This window comes from Cheilinus undulatus, linkage group 21 (assembly GCF_018320785.1).
Source record: "Cheilinus undulatus linkage group 21, ASM1832078v1, whole genome shotgun sequence".
NCBI classification, from domain to species: Eukaryota; Metazoa; Chordata; class Actinopteri; order Labriformes; family Labridae; genus Cheilinus; species Cheilinus undulatus.
The window spans coordinates 34,567,354-34,580,148 of record NC_054885.1 but is presented as its reverse complement, the minus strand read 5'-3'; the positions used below and the strand labels follow the sequence as shown (position 1 = coordinate 34,580,148).

The 12,795-nt window shown below is 39.2% G+C and overlaps 1 protein-coding gene across 1 annotated transcript; it reads left to right on the top strand.

Annotated features, from left to right (window-relative positions):
- The first annotated feature begins 5,832 nt into the window (after window positions 1-5,832).
- noxo1a (NADPH oxidase organizer 1a) lies at window positions 5,833-10,288 on the top strand. Its single transcript, XM_041778568.1, has 8 exons — window positions 5,833-5,941; window positions 6,030-6,110; window positions 6,213-6,285; window positions 6,386-6,569; window positions 6,858-7,039; window positions 7,124-7,240; window positions 9,219-9,336; window positions 9,453-10,288. Exons 1-8 carry the CDS (start codon window positions 5,876-5,878, stop codon window positions 10,216-10,218), a joined length of 1,587 nt encoding a protein of 528 aa, XP_041634502.1. The 5' UTR covers window positions 5,833-5,875; the 3' UTR covers window positions 10,219-10,288.
- The last annotated feature ends 2,507 nt before the right edge of the window (window positions 10,289-12,795 follow it).

Genomic DNA, 12,795 nt, shown 5'->3' with positions numbered 1-12,795 from the left:
GTAATATCTGTTAAATCGATTCAAATCATTTTCTTCAAAATTATCTTAATTAAAACACTTTTTTGTTTAATTTTGAAAGTTTACAACTGATTATATGCTGATTTAATCTGAGAATTGTTAGACATCGAGCATGGAGCATGGAGAAGTATTAAGGTGTCAAGTTAGCATTGACGTGGAAACTGCTATTTCCGGTTTGACCTTTCAAAACAAGACAACTATATTTAAGGTGATCAGAACGCTTTAACAGTTATATTTTGATCATATTACTCATTTGAAATGTTTAATAAATCACAATTTTTACAGTTAATCATAGGATCAACGTCGTCGTGTCTTGTAATGCTAAAGGAGTAGGTTATTGTTACTTGCTGGATCAAAACTGAATCCGATGAGTGTCAGTGTAAATTATTTTGCATTGTTTATTATGAAGATATATACCATCTATTTATTTTTCAGATCCTGTCCCTCTCCATATATTTTTAAATAATAGCCGTTTATCAAGTCCGAAATTTGTATGCATATAAAGTGGAACTGGTGTTTGTTCGCCTTGGTGTTACATGGAAATATGCCCCCCCCCCCATGAGGCGGTGGTGTTCTCGACAGCAGCACACTGACGGAGCTGCACGCTGGCGTTAATCTAACGCCAAGAACTCCAACGATAACTGTAATATTGTTCCAAATATTGTTGCCCAAAATGATCCTAATTAAAACACATTATTGTTTAGTTTTGGAAGGTTTTAACTAATAAAAATATGTTAGAAGCTAGCATGGAGCTTCTAAACTCAAAATATACTTATAATGATAAATTTATTTCTCAGAGTTTTGACATATTTACTTATAATTTGGATTAAAATGATAACAATGAAATAACAACAACAACAAAAAATTATCAATTATTATTATTATTATTATTATTATTATATTTTATTTTTTGTTCAATTATCCTTATTTATTTTTTTCTTCTTTTTCCTTTTTGAATATTACATTATTATTTATTTTGTTTAACAGCCTTTTGTGGAAAATCTGAACAAAATTATAAGCTGCTTTAATTTTTTATATGGACACTGGTTTGATTCATTTGTACTGTTGCAGTTCCTTGCTTTGGCCACACGAGAGCAGCAGAGAGTCATACTTACCATTAAACAATTCGCAATTCAAGAACCAAATGATGTGTAACCCCTCAGCTCTTAACAGCATAAAGGCTGCTTTAAGTCCACTTTTGCCACTTCTTTTTGCAACTTTTTGCCCATTTTTGCCACTATTATCCAGTATCTGCCTCTTTTCCCCTGGTTTTTGACTCTTTTATCCTGCTTTTTACTATTTTTGCCACCTTTCACCCATTTAAGCTGCTTTTTGCCATTAAACACCACTTTTTTTCAGTTTTTTGCACATTCTACCCTCTTGTTTGCCTTTTTGCTTATTGTAATCACTTTTCACTCAGTTTTTGTCATGTTTTTGACACTTCTGCCTTTTTTGCCATATTTTGTCACTTTTTTGTCACTTTTCATCCAGTTTTATGCATTTTATGCCTACTTTTCACCCTTCTTGCCGCTTTTTGACCATTTTGCCCTCTTTAACTGATTTTTAGTGCCTCTTTAACCCAATTTTGCCACTTTTCATTATTTAGATTGTGGCTCTTGCAAAGGGAATTTTTTAACACTTTGGCTCTCTGGTTGAGCAAGGTTGAGTAACGCTGCTCTAAATCATGTCTGGGAGTCCAGTCTGATTTAAAAGCTGTTCAACCTCTCCAGATTTGTAAAGGCACTGCTGTTTGTTTATTCTCTGACATGCTGAGCATACTCATCAATAATTCGTCTTATAATGAGTGGGAATATTTTACTTTTTGCAGCTCCAAATCAAGAAACAAACATTCAAAATCTATCTCGGAAGTATGGATTAGGGGCTTAATTTGAAAAATGCTTTCAGTAAAGACAATGCTTGATTGCCTGCTTTGATTTCTGCAGACCCTACCACACGGAAGCCCTATAGGACATTTAATTTTTCTCTAATTTCCCATAAATTTTAGTTTTTTTTCTTGAACTAGTTTCTTGTCATCTAAAGATAGCATCAGTGTTTTTTCTGCCATCATGAGTCTCTAAATTTTTGGAAATCAACTCCAGCATTGTTTTCTAAAGATGATAGTAAGTCTTAATCTTAAGAAAACTTAATATAATCTTTATTTATTTCGTAAGTAGATGTAGATATATTTCCCTTTAGGGCTTCGACTCATTAAAAGACTTCAGTAAACTTGATTTAACAACATGGTTTTAAGGAATATTTGGTTTCAAGAGTTCTTTTTCCCATGTTAGCGATTCATTCATAAATCAGCTCTGAGAATGATGAAATACTTTAATTACTACTAAATGAGACTTTTTTTTGGAGCTCATGCTGCAGCTGACAGTACAGAGGAGGAAATGTGTAATAGCTCAAAAAACACAAAAGGAAAGGAATTTTTAAAATGACATGAGTAACTTCCTCCTCATGCTGTTTAAACAATGCTGGCTTCTTTCCTGAAAAGGTGCAGTGCAGTTTTGGAGCAGAAGCAGAGGAGTGGCGTGCCTGTGCTGCAAACACAATGGAAAGTTGCCTCAAGTAAAAATGTGATGAGACAATGAGTGAAAGAATGACAGCTTTATAGCGCTTAAACACAATGGGTGGATCTGATTATGGCACTGGAGATTCATACTGGGTTCTGGTTTAAGAAAAGGTATATTTATGGAGTCAGATGGTGGAAATCGAATGTAATTAGTAGTTTAATGCATTTTATGTGTGCATACAGAAGCCCTAAGTGGCCCTGCATCCTTTTATTTCATTTTACTTCATTTTCCTGTGATGAGTTAACTACGGATATTTCACTGCTTTTATGGAAGCCTTGAGAGGTCATGAAATGACACATTTTGCTACTCTCTGTTTTACTGTGGTGAGAAAATTTTAGTTTTCTCAAGATCTCAAATTATTTTTCTCTTATCTTTTGATAGCAACACTGCTATTGCCTTAACAATGAGCTGATTTCATAAGATTTTAATGAAATATCCAAAGTTAACACATTATATTGGGAAAAATTGTGTTTTCGTCCTGTGATCATGAGATAAATAAGCAGAGAACTCATGAAATCAACCAAAATCTACCTTTGAAAAAAAGGACAGGAACAAAATTCACAGATACATGTCCTCTTAAAATCTCTGTGCATACACTAACAGACAAAAAATATCTGGCCACATGACCATTACACTGACAGGGACTTTGCATTCAAATACATGTACTTAAATATGGATTTGGCTCCCCTTTTTGCAGCTATAACAGCCTTTCCACAAGATTTTGGAGTGTTTCTGTGGGATGAACTGGAATGAAGGTGCCCATTCATTCTGTAAAGCATACAGTCGCTAGAAAAAGTATGTGAACTCTTTGAGATTTCTTGGATTTATGCATAAATTGATCATCAAATGTGTTCCGATCTTCATCTAAGTCACAACAATAGACAAACACAGTCTGCTTAAACTAATACTGTGCAAAAAAAATGACATGTTTTCATGTTTTTATTGATCAAACCATTTACTCAGTGCAAGGTGAAAAAAGTATGTGAACCCCTAGGCTAATGACTTCTCCAAGAGCTATTTGGAGCCAGGAGTCAGCCAACCTGGAGTCCAATCAATGTGATGAGATTGGATGTGTTGGTTAAAGCTGCCCTGCCCTATAAAAAACACACACCAGTGTTGAATTTGCTGTTCTCAAGAAGCACTGCCTGATGTTAACCATGCCTGGCACAAAAGAGCTCGCAGAGGACCTACGATCAACAATTGTTGACTTGCATGAAGCTGGAAAGGGTTACAAAAGTATCTCTAAAAGTCTTGATGTTCATGTGTCCACGGTAAGACAGACTGTCTACAAATGGAGAAGGTTCAGCACTGTTGCTACTCTCCCTAGGCGTGGTCATCCTGTAAAGATGACTGCAAGAGCACAGCGCAGAATGCTCAATGAGGTGAAGAAGAATCCTAGAGTGTCAGCTAAAGACTTACAGAACTCTCTGGCACATGCTAACATTTGTGTTGACAAATCTACAATAAGTAAAACATTAAACAAGAATGGAGTTCATGGGAGGACACCATGAAGAAGCCACTGCTGTCCAAAAAACACATAGCTGCACATTTGAAGATTACAAAAGAGCACCTGGATGTTCCACAGCACTACTGGCAAAATATTCTGTCCATAGATGAAACCAAAATGGAGTTGTTTGGAAGGAACACACAACGCTATGTGTGGAGAAAAAAAGGCTCAGCACACCAACATCAAAACCTCCTCCCAACTGTGAAATATGGTAGAGGGGCCGTCATGGTTTGGGGCTGCTTTGCTGCCTCAGGGCCTGGACGGATTGCTGTCATTGATGGAAAAATGAATTCCCAATGTTATCAAGACATTTTGCAGGAAAACTTAAGACCATCTGTCCACCAACTGAAGCTCAACAGAGGATGGGTGATGCAACGGGACAACGACCCAAAGCATAGAAGTAAATCAACAACAGAATGACTTCAACAGAAGAAAATACACCTTCTGGAGTGGCCCAGTCAGAGTCCTGACCTCAACTCGATTGAGATGCTGTGGCATGACCTCAAGCGAGCGATGCACACCAGACATCCCAAGAATAGTGCTGAACTGAAACAGTTTTGTAAAGAGGAATGGTCCAAAATTCCTCCTGACCGTTGTGCAGGTCTGATCTGCAACTACAGGAAACGTTTGGTTAAGGTTATTGCTGCCAAAGGAGGGTCAACCAGTCATTAGCCTACGGATTCACATACTTTTTCCACCCTGCACTGTGAATGTTTACATGTCTTGTTCAATAAAAACGTGAAAACATATCATTTTTTTGTGCAGTATTAGTTTAAGCAGACAACATTTGTCGTTTTTGAAAAGAAAACAACTCACTGCTGCTCTTTGTTCTTCTTTTAACAAAGACATTTAGTCAAATTCTGACAATTCTGTCGCTTCAGCAGCATCCACGCTAATCTCTTCCTCCATAATTGCGGCCTCTTGTTGCTGCTTGCTCACGTCACTACTTCCCACCGACGCTAATTGGTCCTTTCACTTTCTAACTGGGCCCAAACAGTTCAGATGGGAGCTTTGCAAGATGGATTCGCCAGTGAGAAACAAGGAAACAGACGTATCTATCTGCTTTGAATGGTTAGGAAAATCCAACAGGGATGAAATTTCACAAACTGTGTTATTGTGAAGGTGGCACCAATCACAGTACCACAGTTGAAGTCACTGAGCAATTCAGAATGACCTATTTTATATCACAAATGGCAGCATGTCAGATTGAAACTCTTGCATTCAATATTTAACAGGTGTGGATAAAAACTTAAGTCTAATTAGTGGGTTAGTATTTACAGTTTTAGCCGATTAAATTCAAACTGATGGAAAAACAACATTGTGATCCCGTGATTAAAAAAAAAGGTAAATAAGATCTCTTACTGGTCTCTGCCCAGGACCTCCAGATTACTAAAACCACCTCTGGATGTAAAAGTGTCAAAAATGCTCATTAAAATGACTTAAGGGGAGGCAAACAGAAACACAGCCATCACATTTTTCCTTGAAGGTGTTGCCTCATTCTCACGTCCTAAATTAGCACCGATGTCGGACTTGTTTGTGGCATTAAGGTTTTCATTTGTCGTAAAGAGTCGCAGAGCTGGAGTAATGCCGGACTTTCCTGTATTTGACGAGGGTAGTTTCCACCTGGGACTGAGTACGTGACTCAACGCAGCCACACCTGCGCCGTGAGGAGTATAAAAGCACCTGTCTGAGCACACTGCTGCAGACCTAGTCCATTAGAGGCTCAGAGATCACACTTTGACTATTCAGCACGATCTGATTTATCCACTTCACCATGGAGGGGCAGAGGTATCCCATCAGTGTCAGTCTGATTGGAGTGATGCACAAGGAGAAGAGCAAAGTGAGCCAAAATGACTTTATTTACGTGCCAAAAAGGGGAAATAACAGCCTTTTAATTCGTGCATTTAATCTGATTTTTCTCTCCCCAGATGTACATGACTTCTGTGCTTTGGTCGGACCAGAATGACATCGTTGTTTACAGAACTTTTCCGGATTTCGTGAAAATGCACGTAAGTAATACTCAAGTAGTTCAATTTCCTCCTGGCGCATGCGTGCTTGGTGTTGATACTCTAAACATTATACTAACACTGATATTCTTTTTTTTATTGCAGAAAGAACTGAAGAAAGCATTCCCATCTGCAAACAAACTCAAAAAATCCGACAGAATCATCCCCAAATTTAGAGGTGAGTGTGCGTAATTGGTGCGTAACTGGTGCGTAATTTTGAGCCGCGTGTGCACAGCTGCAGGAGGTGAGGATTGTGACCGAGTGCTGTTTTCTTTCAGCCATGAAGATGAAGCGCAGCAGCAATAAGAAGGGTCCCTCCAAGTCACTCGTTCGGCTCAAATCGTTGCAGAAATACTGCAGTGAACTTCTAAACTGCGACCCCAGAGTGTCTCAGTCTTCAGTGCTCATCCAGTTCTTCCACCCCAAAGAGCAGGACCTGCACCCCGAGTTCTCCAAGAACAGGTAGGACAGATCCTGTTCTTACTGAAATGACTCACAGTCCTTTGGGGACAGAGGTTGCAGTTGTACATCATTTTGACCAAAATGACCCCATGGGTCTTGAATTTAGCAATGTTAACCCTTTGGGCCAGGGCCGGTTTTAGTAATTTGAAGGCCCCAGGCAAAGAACACCACAAGACACTTTCTTTAACTTCTTTTGATAGAACTTGAAGAATTCTTACATTTGGTGCTTTTTATTAAACTGTTGTGTTCTTTACATGAGTGTTAACCCACAGCTCTCCTCTTCCTCAGCATCATGATCATGCCTTCAGAGGATGAAGTCAGGGCCAACGGTGGTGGCGGTAACGTGACCCAGCCGTTCGTCACAGAGACATACAGGTGTGTGGCGCCGTATGAGACCAAAGACACCAAGAACAAACCTTTCAAAGTGGCGCTGGATGAAAAAGTGGACGTGCTCATCAAGGACAAAGCAGGTGAGTGAAAAGTGTTTGTGGTTGAAACAGAAAATGAGGCCATATGCACTGTCAGATGTTTCATGCATGTTTGTGCTGCTTCAGGGTGGTGGCTGGTGGAGAATGAAGACAAACGCATGGCCTGGTTTCCTGCACCTTACCTGGAGAAGATGGAGAGTGATGATGATGATGATGATGAACTGGATGGGAATCCTGACAGAGGTAAGTGCACAGATTCAGCTTCTAGTATTATAGCACAGTTTTTATTGAACATTACTGCAGAGGCAGTTATGCCAATCAGGATGTTTTACTGTAACATTATATTAGAATGGATAATGTATATATGAACATATTATTTTCATTTCCTGTCTGGACGCTGTTTTGCAGGATTTGCACAATAACTTTATTTTAGCACACTCTCATGGCTCCAGAATAGGCTCAAAAAGAAGAAGAGCTTTCCATTTTTAACACAGATATTGATAAAAATGCTATTTTTCTTAATATCAAATGAACTTGCGGCCTAATTCCCTACCATTCTTAGAAGAAATTTCTTCTATAAAAAATTTCTTCTTAAAATCTGATTTAAGAAGATTTTGACATTCACCAGTGATTTGTTCTTAGCAAAGAACAAATACTAAGATCACTCCAGAGCACTCTCACCAACATTTGGGTGCTGACATGGCAGGATAAAATGTTTAATTTTGCACCCATCGGTGCTCAAATGTCCTACGTTAAGGATGGCATGATAAATTCAAATTTGATTCAATTTTATGGCATTTTTTTGTATTAATTTACATGCACTGTCTGATTTTGGTAGCAAAATGTTAAATTATGAATATAAATTTAGCATGTAATATACAGGGAAAAATCTTAGGAAGATGTTGTTGAATGAGGCCACTGAGCCTGATGCACCAATATTTTCTGAAGACTTTTCCCAAATTTATTCCTCATAAAGTATTTAAGAGAAACCTACATCAGATTCATGGCCTGCTGAATTATTTACAGCTGTGTTCTTAAACTGATGGATACCATGTACTTGGGAGCTGGTAGCTCATGCATCCTCTAATTAGCGTGGAGCAATTCCTCTTTAATGCGCTTATAAGAGTGTTAGACTGCAGGGCAGTGTGCAAACAGAAGGTACACAGGACTGAGACGAGAGGTTATGAAATATCATCAGTGTTGTGCATGAATGCATTAAAACAAGCATGTTCATTGAGCACGTTCTTATTTTTAGTGAAATTTAAACAGATCAGTTCATTTTTCAAAACTTGAATGAAATTTGAACATAGTCCAGGCAAAACCAGACATGCAGGAAGCTGCACTAAGCGCTGCAGTCTGATCTCTCTGCACCACTGTGTGACAGGTGTGGTACTCTTCTGGTATTTTTTTCAAAGTAAAATCTGATCATTTCGTGTCTGTGGTGAGACTACCCGTGATTCTGCACAGTGCTTTTATTCTGAAATGTTCCTGCAATAGAAAGCAGTAGCTTGCAGGGTTGCCACGGTTTCTTCATCCATGCTAAACTTTCCTTTTGTTTCTACTCCTATGAAAATGATTTAAAAAGATTATGAGAGATGTTCATGCTCTGGCTAGTGTCAACTGGCACAACACTAGATATCAGTAAAGTTAAAATTAGATTAAACCATAAAAACAATCATGTACTTACACTGACAGTATGAGAAATATGATAGTTCAGGCATTTTGCAATAAAGATCAAACATTGCGCAAACATTGCATGGGGAAATTTAAATCTGGCTCTATTAGAGTCATGTATTTATGCATGTTATAAGCTTCAAGCTCATGAAGGCATAGCAATAGTTTATCTTGGGAATAAATTGAAGAAAATAGATATTAGTGAATGTGGCCCAAAGTTTTCACAAAAAGTATAGACTCTATCTTGAATTTTAAACCTTTAAATGACCCTTTTCAACCCCCTTTTCCCTGCAAGCTTCTTCTTCTTATTCACCATTGTCTTACAATGATGTCACTTCTAAATTTGCACCAATAAATCTGAGGGTAGCTCATGGCTAGTTTGATTCTGTTTGTATGATTGCATTACCAATAAATGAGCTGTCTAGTTGCTTCATGTTTGCATCATTCATCATTTAGTTTAAGTTTCATGCACTCTTTTGCATGTGTGCATTACTTTGCAGCTGATCTTGCAGCCTTACATCATATTAATAATGTCTTTTACTTTCAGGAGCACTGTACTGTGCAGTCAAGAGCTACAAGGCCACCAAAGATGACGAGATGACTGTTACCATCGGTGCAGTGGTGGAGGTCCTACAGAAGTCTGACAACGGCTGGTGGCTCATCAGGTATTCATCATCTCTGTCAGGGTAGACAATGGGGATTTTTGTGTTCACTCTGACTTCCTGATGCATTGAAACTCAGATTTTCAACCCCACATTCTTGTCTTTGTCTCACTGAACAGATACAACGGTAAAGCAGGCTACATTCCCTCTATGAACCTACAGCCGTACAACTATCCTCACCTCCGCATGACACCAAATCAGCAAGACGTCCCTCCCTCCTCCCCGTTCTTGGCTCCAAACTTAGAGCAGCAGTCACACCAGTTTAGCCACTCTCAAGGAAACTTGCTGCTGCCTCCACCTGTCAGGTCATCCTCGCCACGCCCACTCCAAGCAGAGAGCAGGCAGATGTCACGCTCTCTCAACGTCTTGTCTGACCAACCTCCTCCTCCTCCACCAGCCAGAGCCAGGACCCCAAATCCTCAGTCAACTTCTAGAGCTGCCATCATGCCGACGGCCACCAATCGTCCCGCTCCTCCTGCAATCATGGTGGAGATGGACGGAGAGGACGCACAAGGCGGCAGGAGCTGGAGAGAGAGCGAGGGGAGCTTATCCAACGACAGCTCTGACTTCAGCTTCAGTGACGACCTCAGCTCCTCCTCGGCGAGTTCCACCTTCAACCTGAGTCCAACCAGCAACGATGACCAGCTGCGTCTTAGCCGTACCCCTCCTCCGCCATCCAGAAACCGCCTGAGCCCGACAAGCGGCCAGGAGGGGAGACTGATGCCCAGCATCTCTGATCCAAACCTCTACAAGAGCCCGTCAACACCCAAAATACCACCAAGACCGCAGGCCCAGGAGATCCTTAAACGGTGCACCACTGTCACCCGCAAGAACGCAGCACGAGGCGGAGCCTCGCCCACACCACCTGAGATTCTGAGTCGATGAAGTTTCTATCAATGCCAGCATTGGCTTTAGGAAAAGAGTCAAAGGATGGACTGATAGAACTTGCAGAAGATTGTTTTCTCCAATAAGTCAAGGTTTCTGCCTGTTAAAAAGTTGATATCAGTCAGAAACAGTGACCTTAAGTCGCTTTTTGGCTGTTTGTTCACTTGACAACAGCGCATTGCTGTTGAAAACCGGTTTCACAATGCAAACTTAAGAAACAGCACCATATCTGTTGCAGTGGAAATGGCAAATATGCCATTTGTTTAAAAAGGAGCCTTACCGCATTATGTTAGCACCTATAACCATGCACTGGTAGGTGGACTAAAGGCTCATTTAAGCTCCTGTTAGGCATTAAAATACATCCCTACATTTTAAAGATGCAGCCGTCAATGCCTACATACTTGTTCAACTGTTACATTGGGATGGATGGTGGAAGGTTGGAAGGTTGCTGTCTGACCTCCACAGCTCTTTTGTTACCGCTCTGTCCATCCTCCCCCCAGCTGTTCTGTAGTTTTCTATCTTTGAGCTCAGATGAGCTAGCATCATTTTTATGTTTACTATTTCCACCAACTCAAATTATTTGGCAATATTTTCATAGAAAGCTTGAGTAAGGTTCTGACATTTTTAAAAAATATTCTTCTTTGTTATGTTTTGCTGCATTGGCTTGGACTGTTGGCTACATTGCTCAACACTGCCCCCGCAGATAGGGACAGCATTGCAACATTTGGTCTCAAGAGAACATGCAAAAATATGAATGAAACAAACTCAGGAGTAAGGACAGAGATCTTAGTCTGCATCTGTATCCATAATCAACATAGAGCATAAATGAGATGTAGAACTCTTGTTCTATGCAGAATGCTCCCACATTTTCTCCAGATTTATAGACTTTCTAGTTTAGGATGACTTGAGGTTGCAACCCCATCTCATCATCCATCCACAACAACGTGTGCATTATCTAGTTTGTATGTCTGCCCCTTATTTTGACTGTCCTTGCATGCAACTCGGTCAGGATTCCCATTAAAGAAGTGCACTTCTTCACGTTTGCTGAATGCATGGACGTGGATAGGAACCTGACAGAAACTAGCTGTAGCCTGGAGTAGGTGTTCAGGAGATGACCAAAACAAAAATAGGACTAATATTGCACGACAAGAGACAAGTAAAGGAAAGGGCCTGCCAAGGAAGCATATTTTAGGAAATCTTATATCAAAAGAATGTAAGAACAGCCGTGCAAGCTATGCTGTTTTGACTGCTCTGCATACCGATGTATAATTTCATACTGAGTGGATAAACATATGATTCATTGTAGCATGTTTGCTGATTGGCACCTTGTTCGCAAAGCTAGCACACTGTTGTATGGTGTTTTGAAATTCATCACAAAAGTTTTTAAGCCTTCTGGTGATCTATTTTGGATGAAAATATTACAGAAGGAAGGAGCTTTGCAAGCATGTTAGATAGCACGAAGATTGCTAAGTTCTTTTTTATTGTTGAGTCTGTAAATACAAGTGTGAACACGGTTGTGTAGATCTGCTTATTTTAAGAATTGATTCTCTATAGTTAAAGGTTGATAGATGCAGAATTGACATAAAGAAGCTTGACTTTAATGAGAGGTTTGCAGAGTTACTTTATATTTTTTTTTTCATACAGTAGTTACAGGATCATTTTTACATAAAGGTTTTTTTGAGTTGTATTGCATATGTGGAAAATGTACAATGTACAAAGGTTTGTTTAAAATATTATCTAATAGATTTAAATGTGAATGATCAGAAACACCTCTTTACTCCTGTCTGTAATGATTTATTTTCCATACTGGAAACTTTGTTGTGCCTTATATGCATTAAGACTGCTGTGTGAAGTAAATGTGTGATAACTACCTGTCTGTCTCCGGATGAGTCTATTTCCTGCTTCTAAGTTTCACAGCTAACTCAACGTAAAGAATGGGATGCTTGTAATACACTTGTAGAAAGACTCAGTAATCTGACTTTGTGGATCCTATATGTATTTGCATATAAGCAAAAAGATAATAAAGCACATTTGGGGATAAAACAGTGACTTTGTGTTTGTTTTTGTCTTTTATTTTATTCCTAAACTTACAGAATAAAGCTAACATTTAAAGGAGGATGTTGAATTGGCATTCTGGATTCAGTTTTCTTGACTTTTCAACCTTTACAGTGTTAATTTTAGCAGCTATTTCAGTCTTTGCATTATAGTTTCAGTTACATTTTGTCAATTTTACCTTTTATAGCTCTGATCAAACTTTTTTCCTGCCAAAACTCAAAGTGCTTCTTTCTAAAAGAGCTACACAGCTGTGCAGAAACTGCACATTAAGGTCCATAAGAATTTGGACAATGACACAATCTTCTATTCACCACCATAATGGATTTAAATTAAAGCAGTCAATACGTGGCTGAAGTGTAGACTTTCAGCTTTAGTTTAATGGGTCGTAAAAATCTGGCATTAGGACCATTTCATTCAGAGTACCTACAGAAGTATTTGAGCCAATAACTCAGGAGCAGTTCCATGCTCAGGTGTGGTCTGATCCCTCATTAATCCAACTCAAATGAAGCAGAGAAAAGGTCT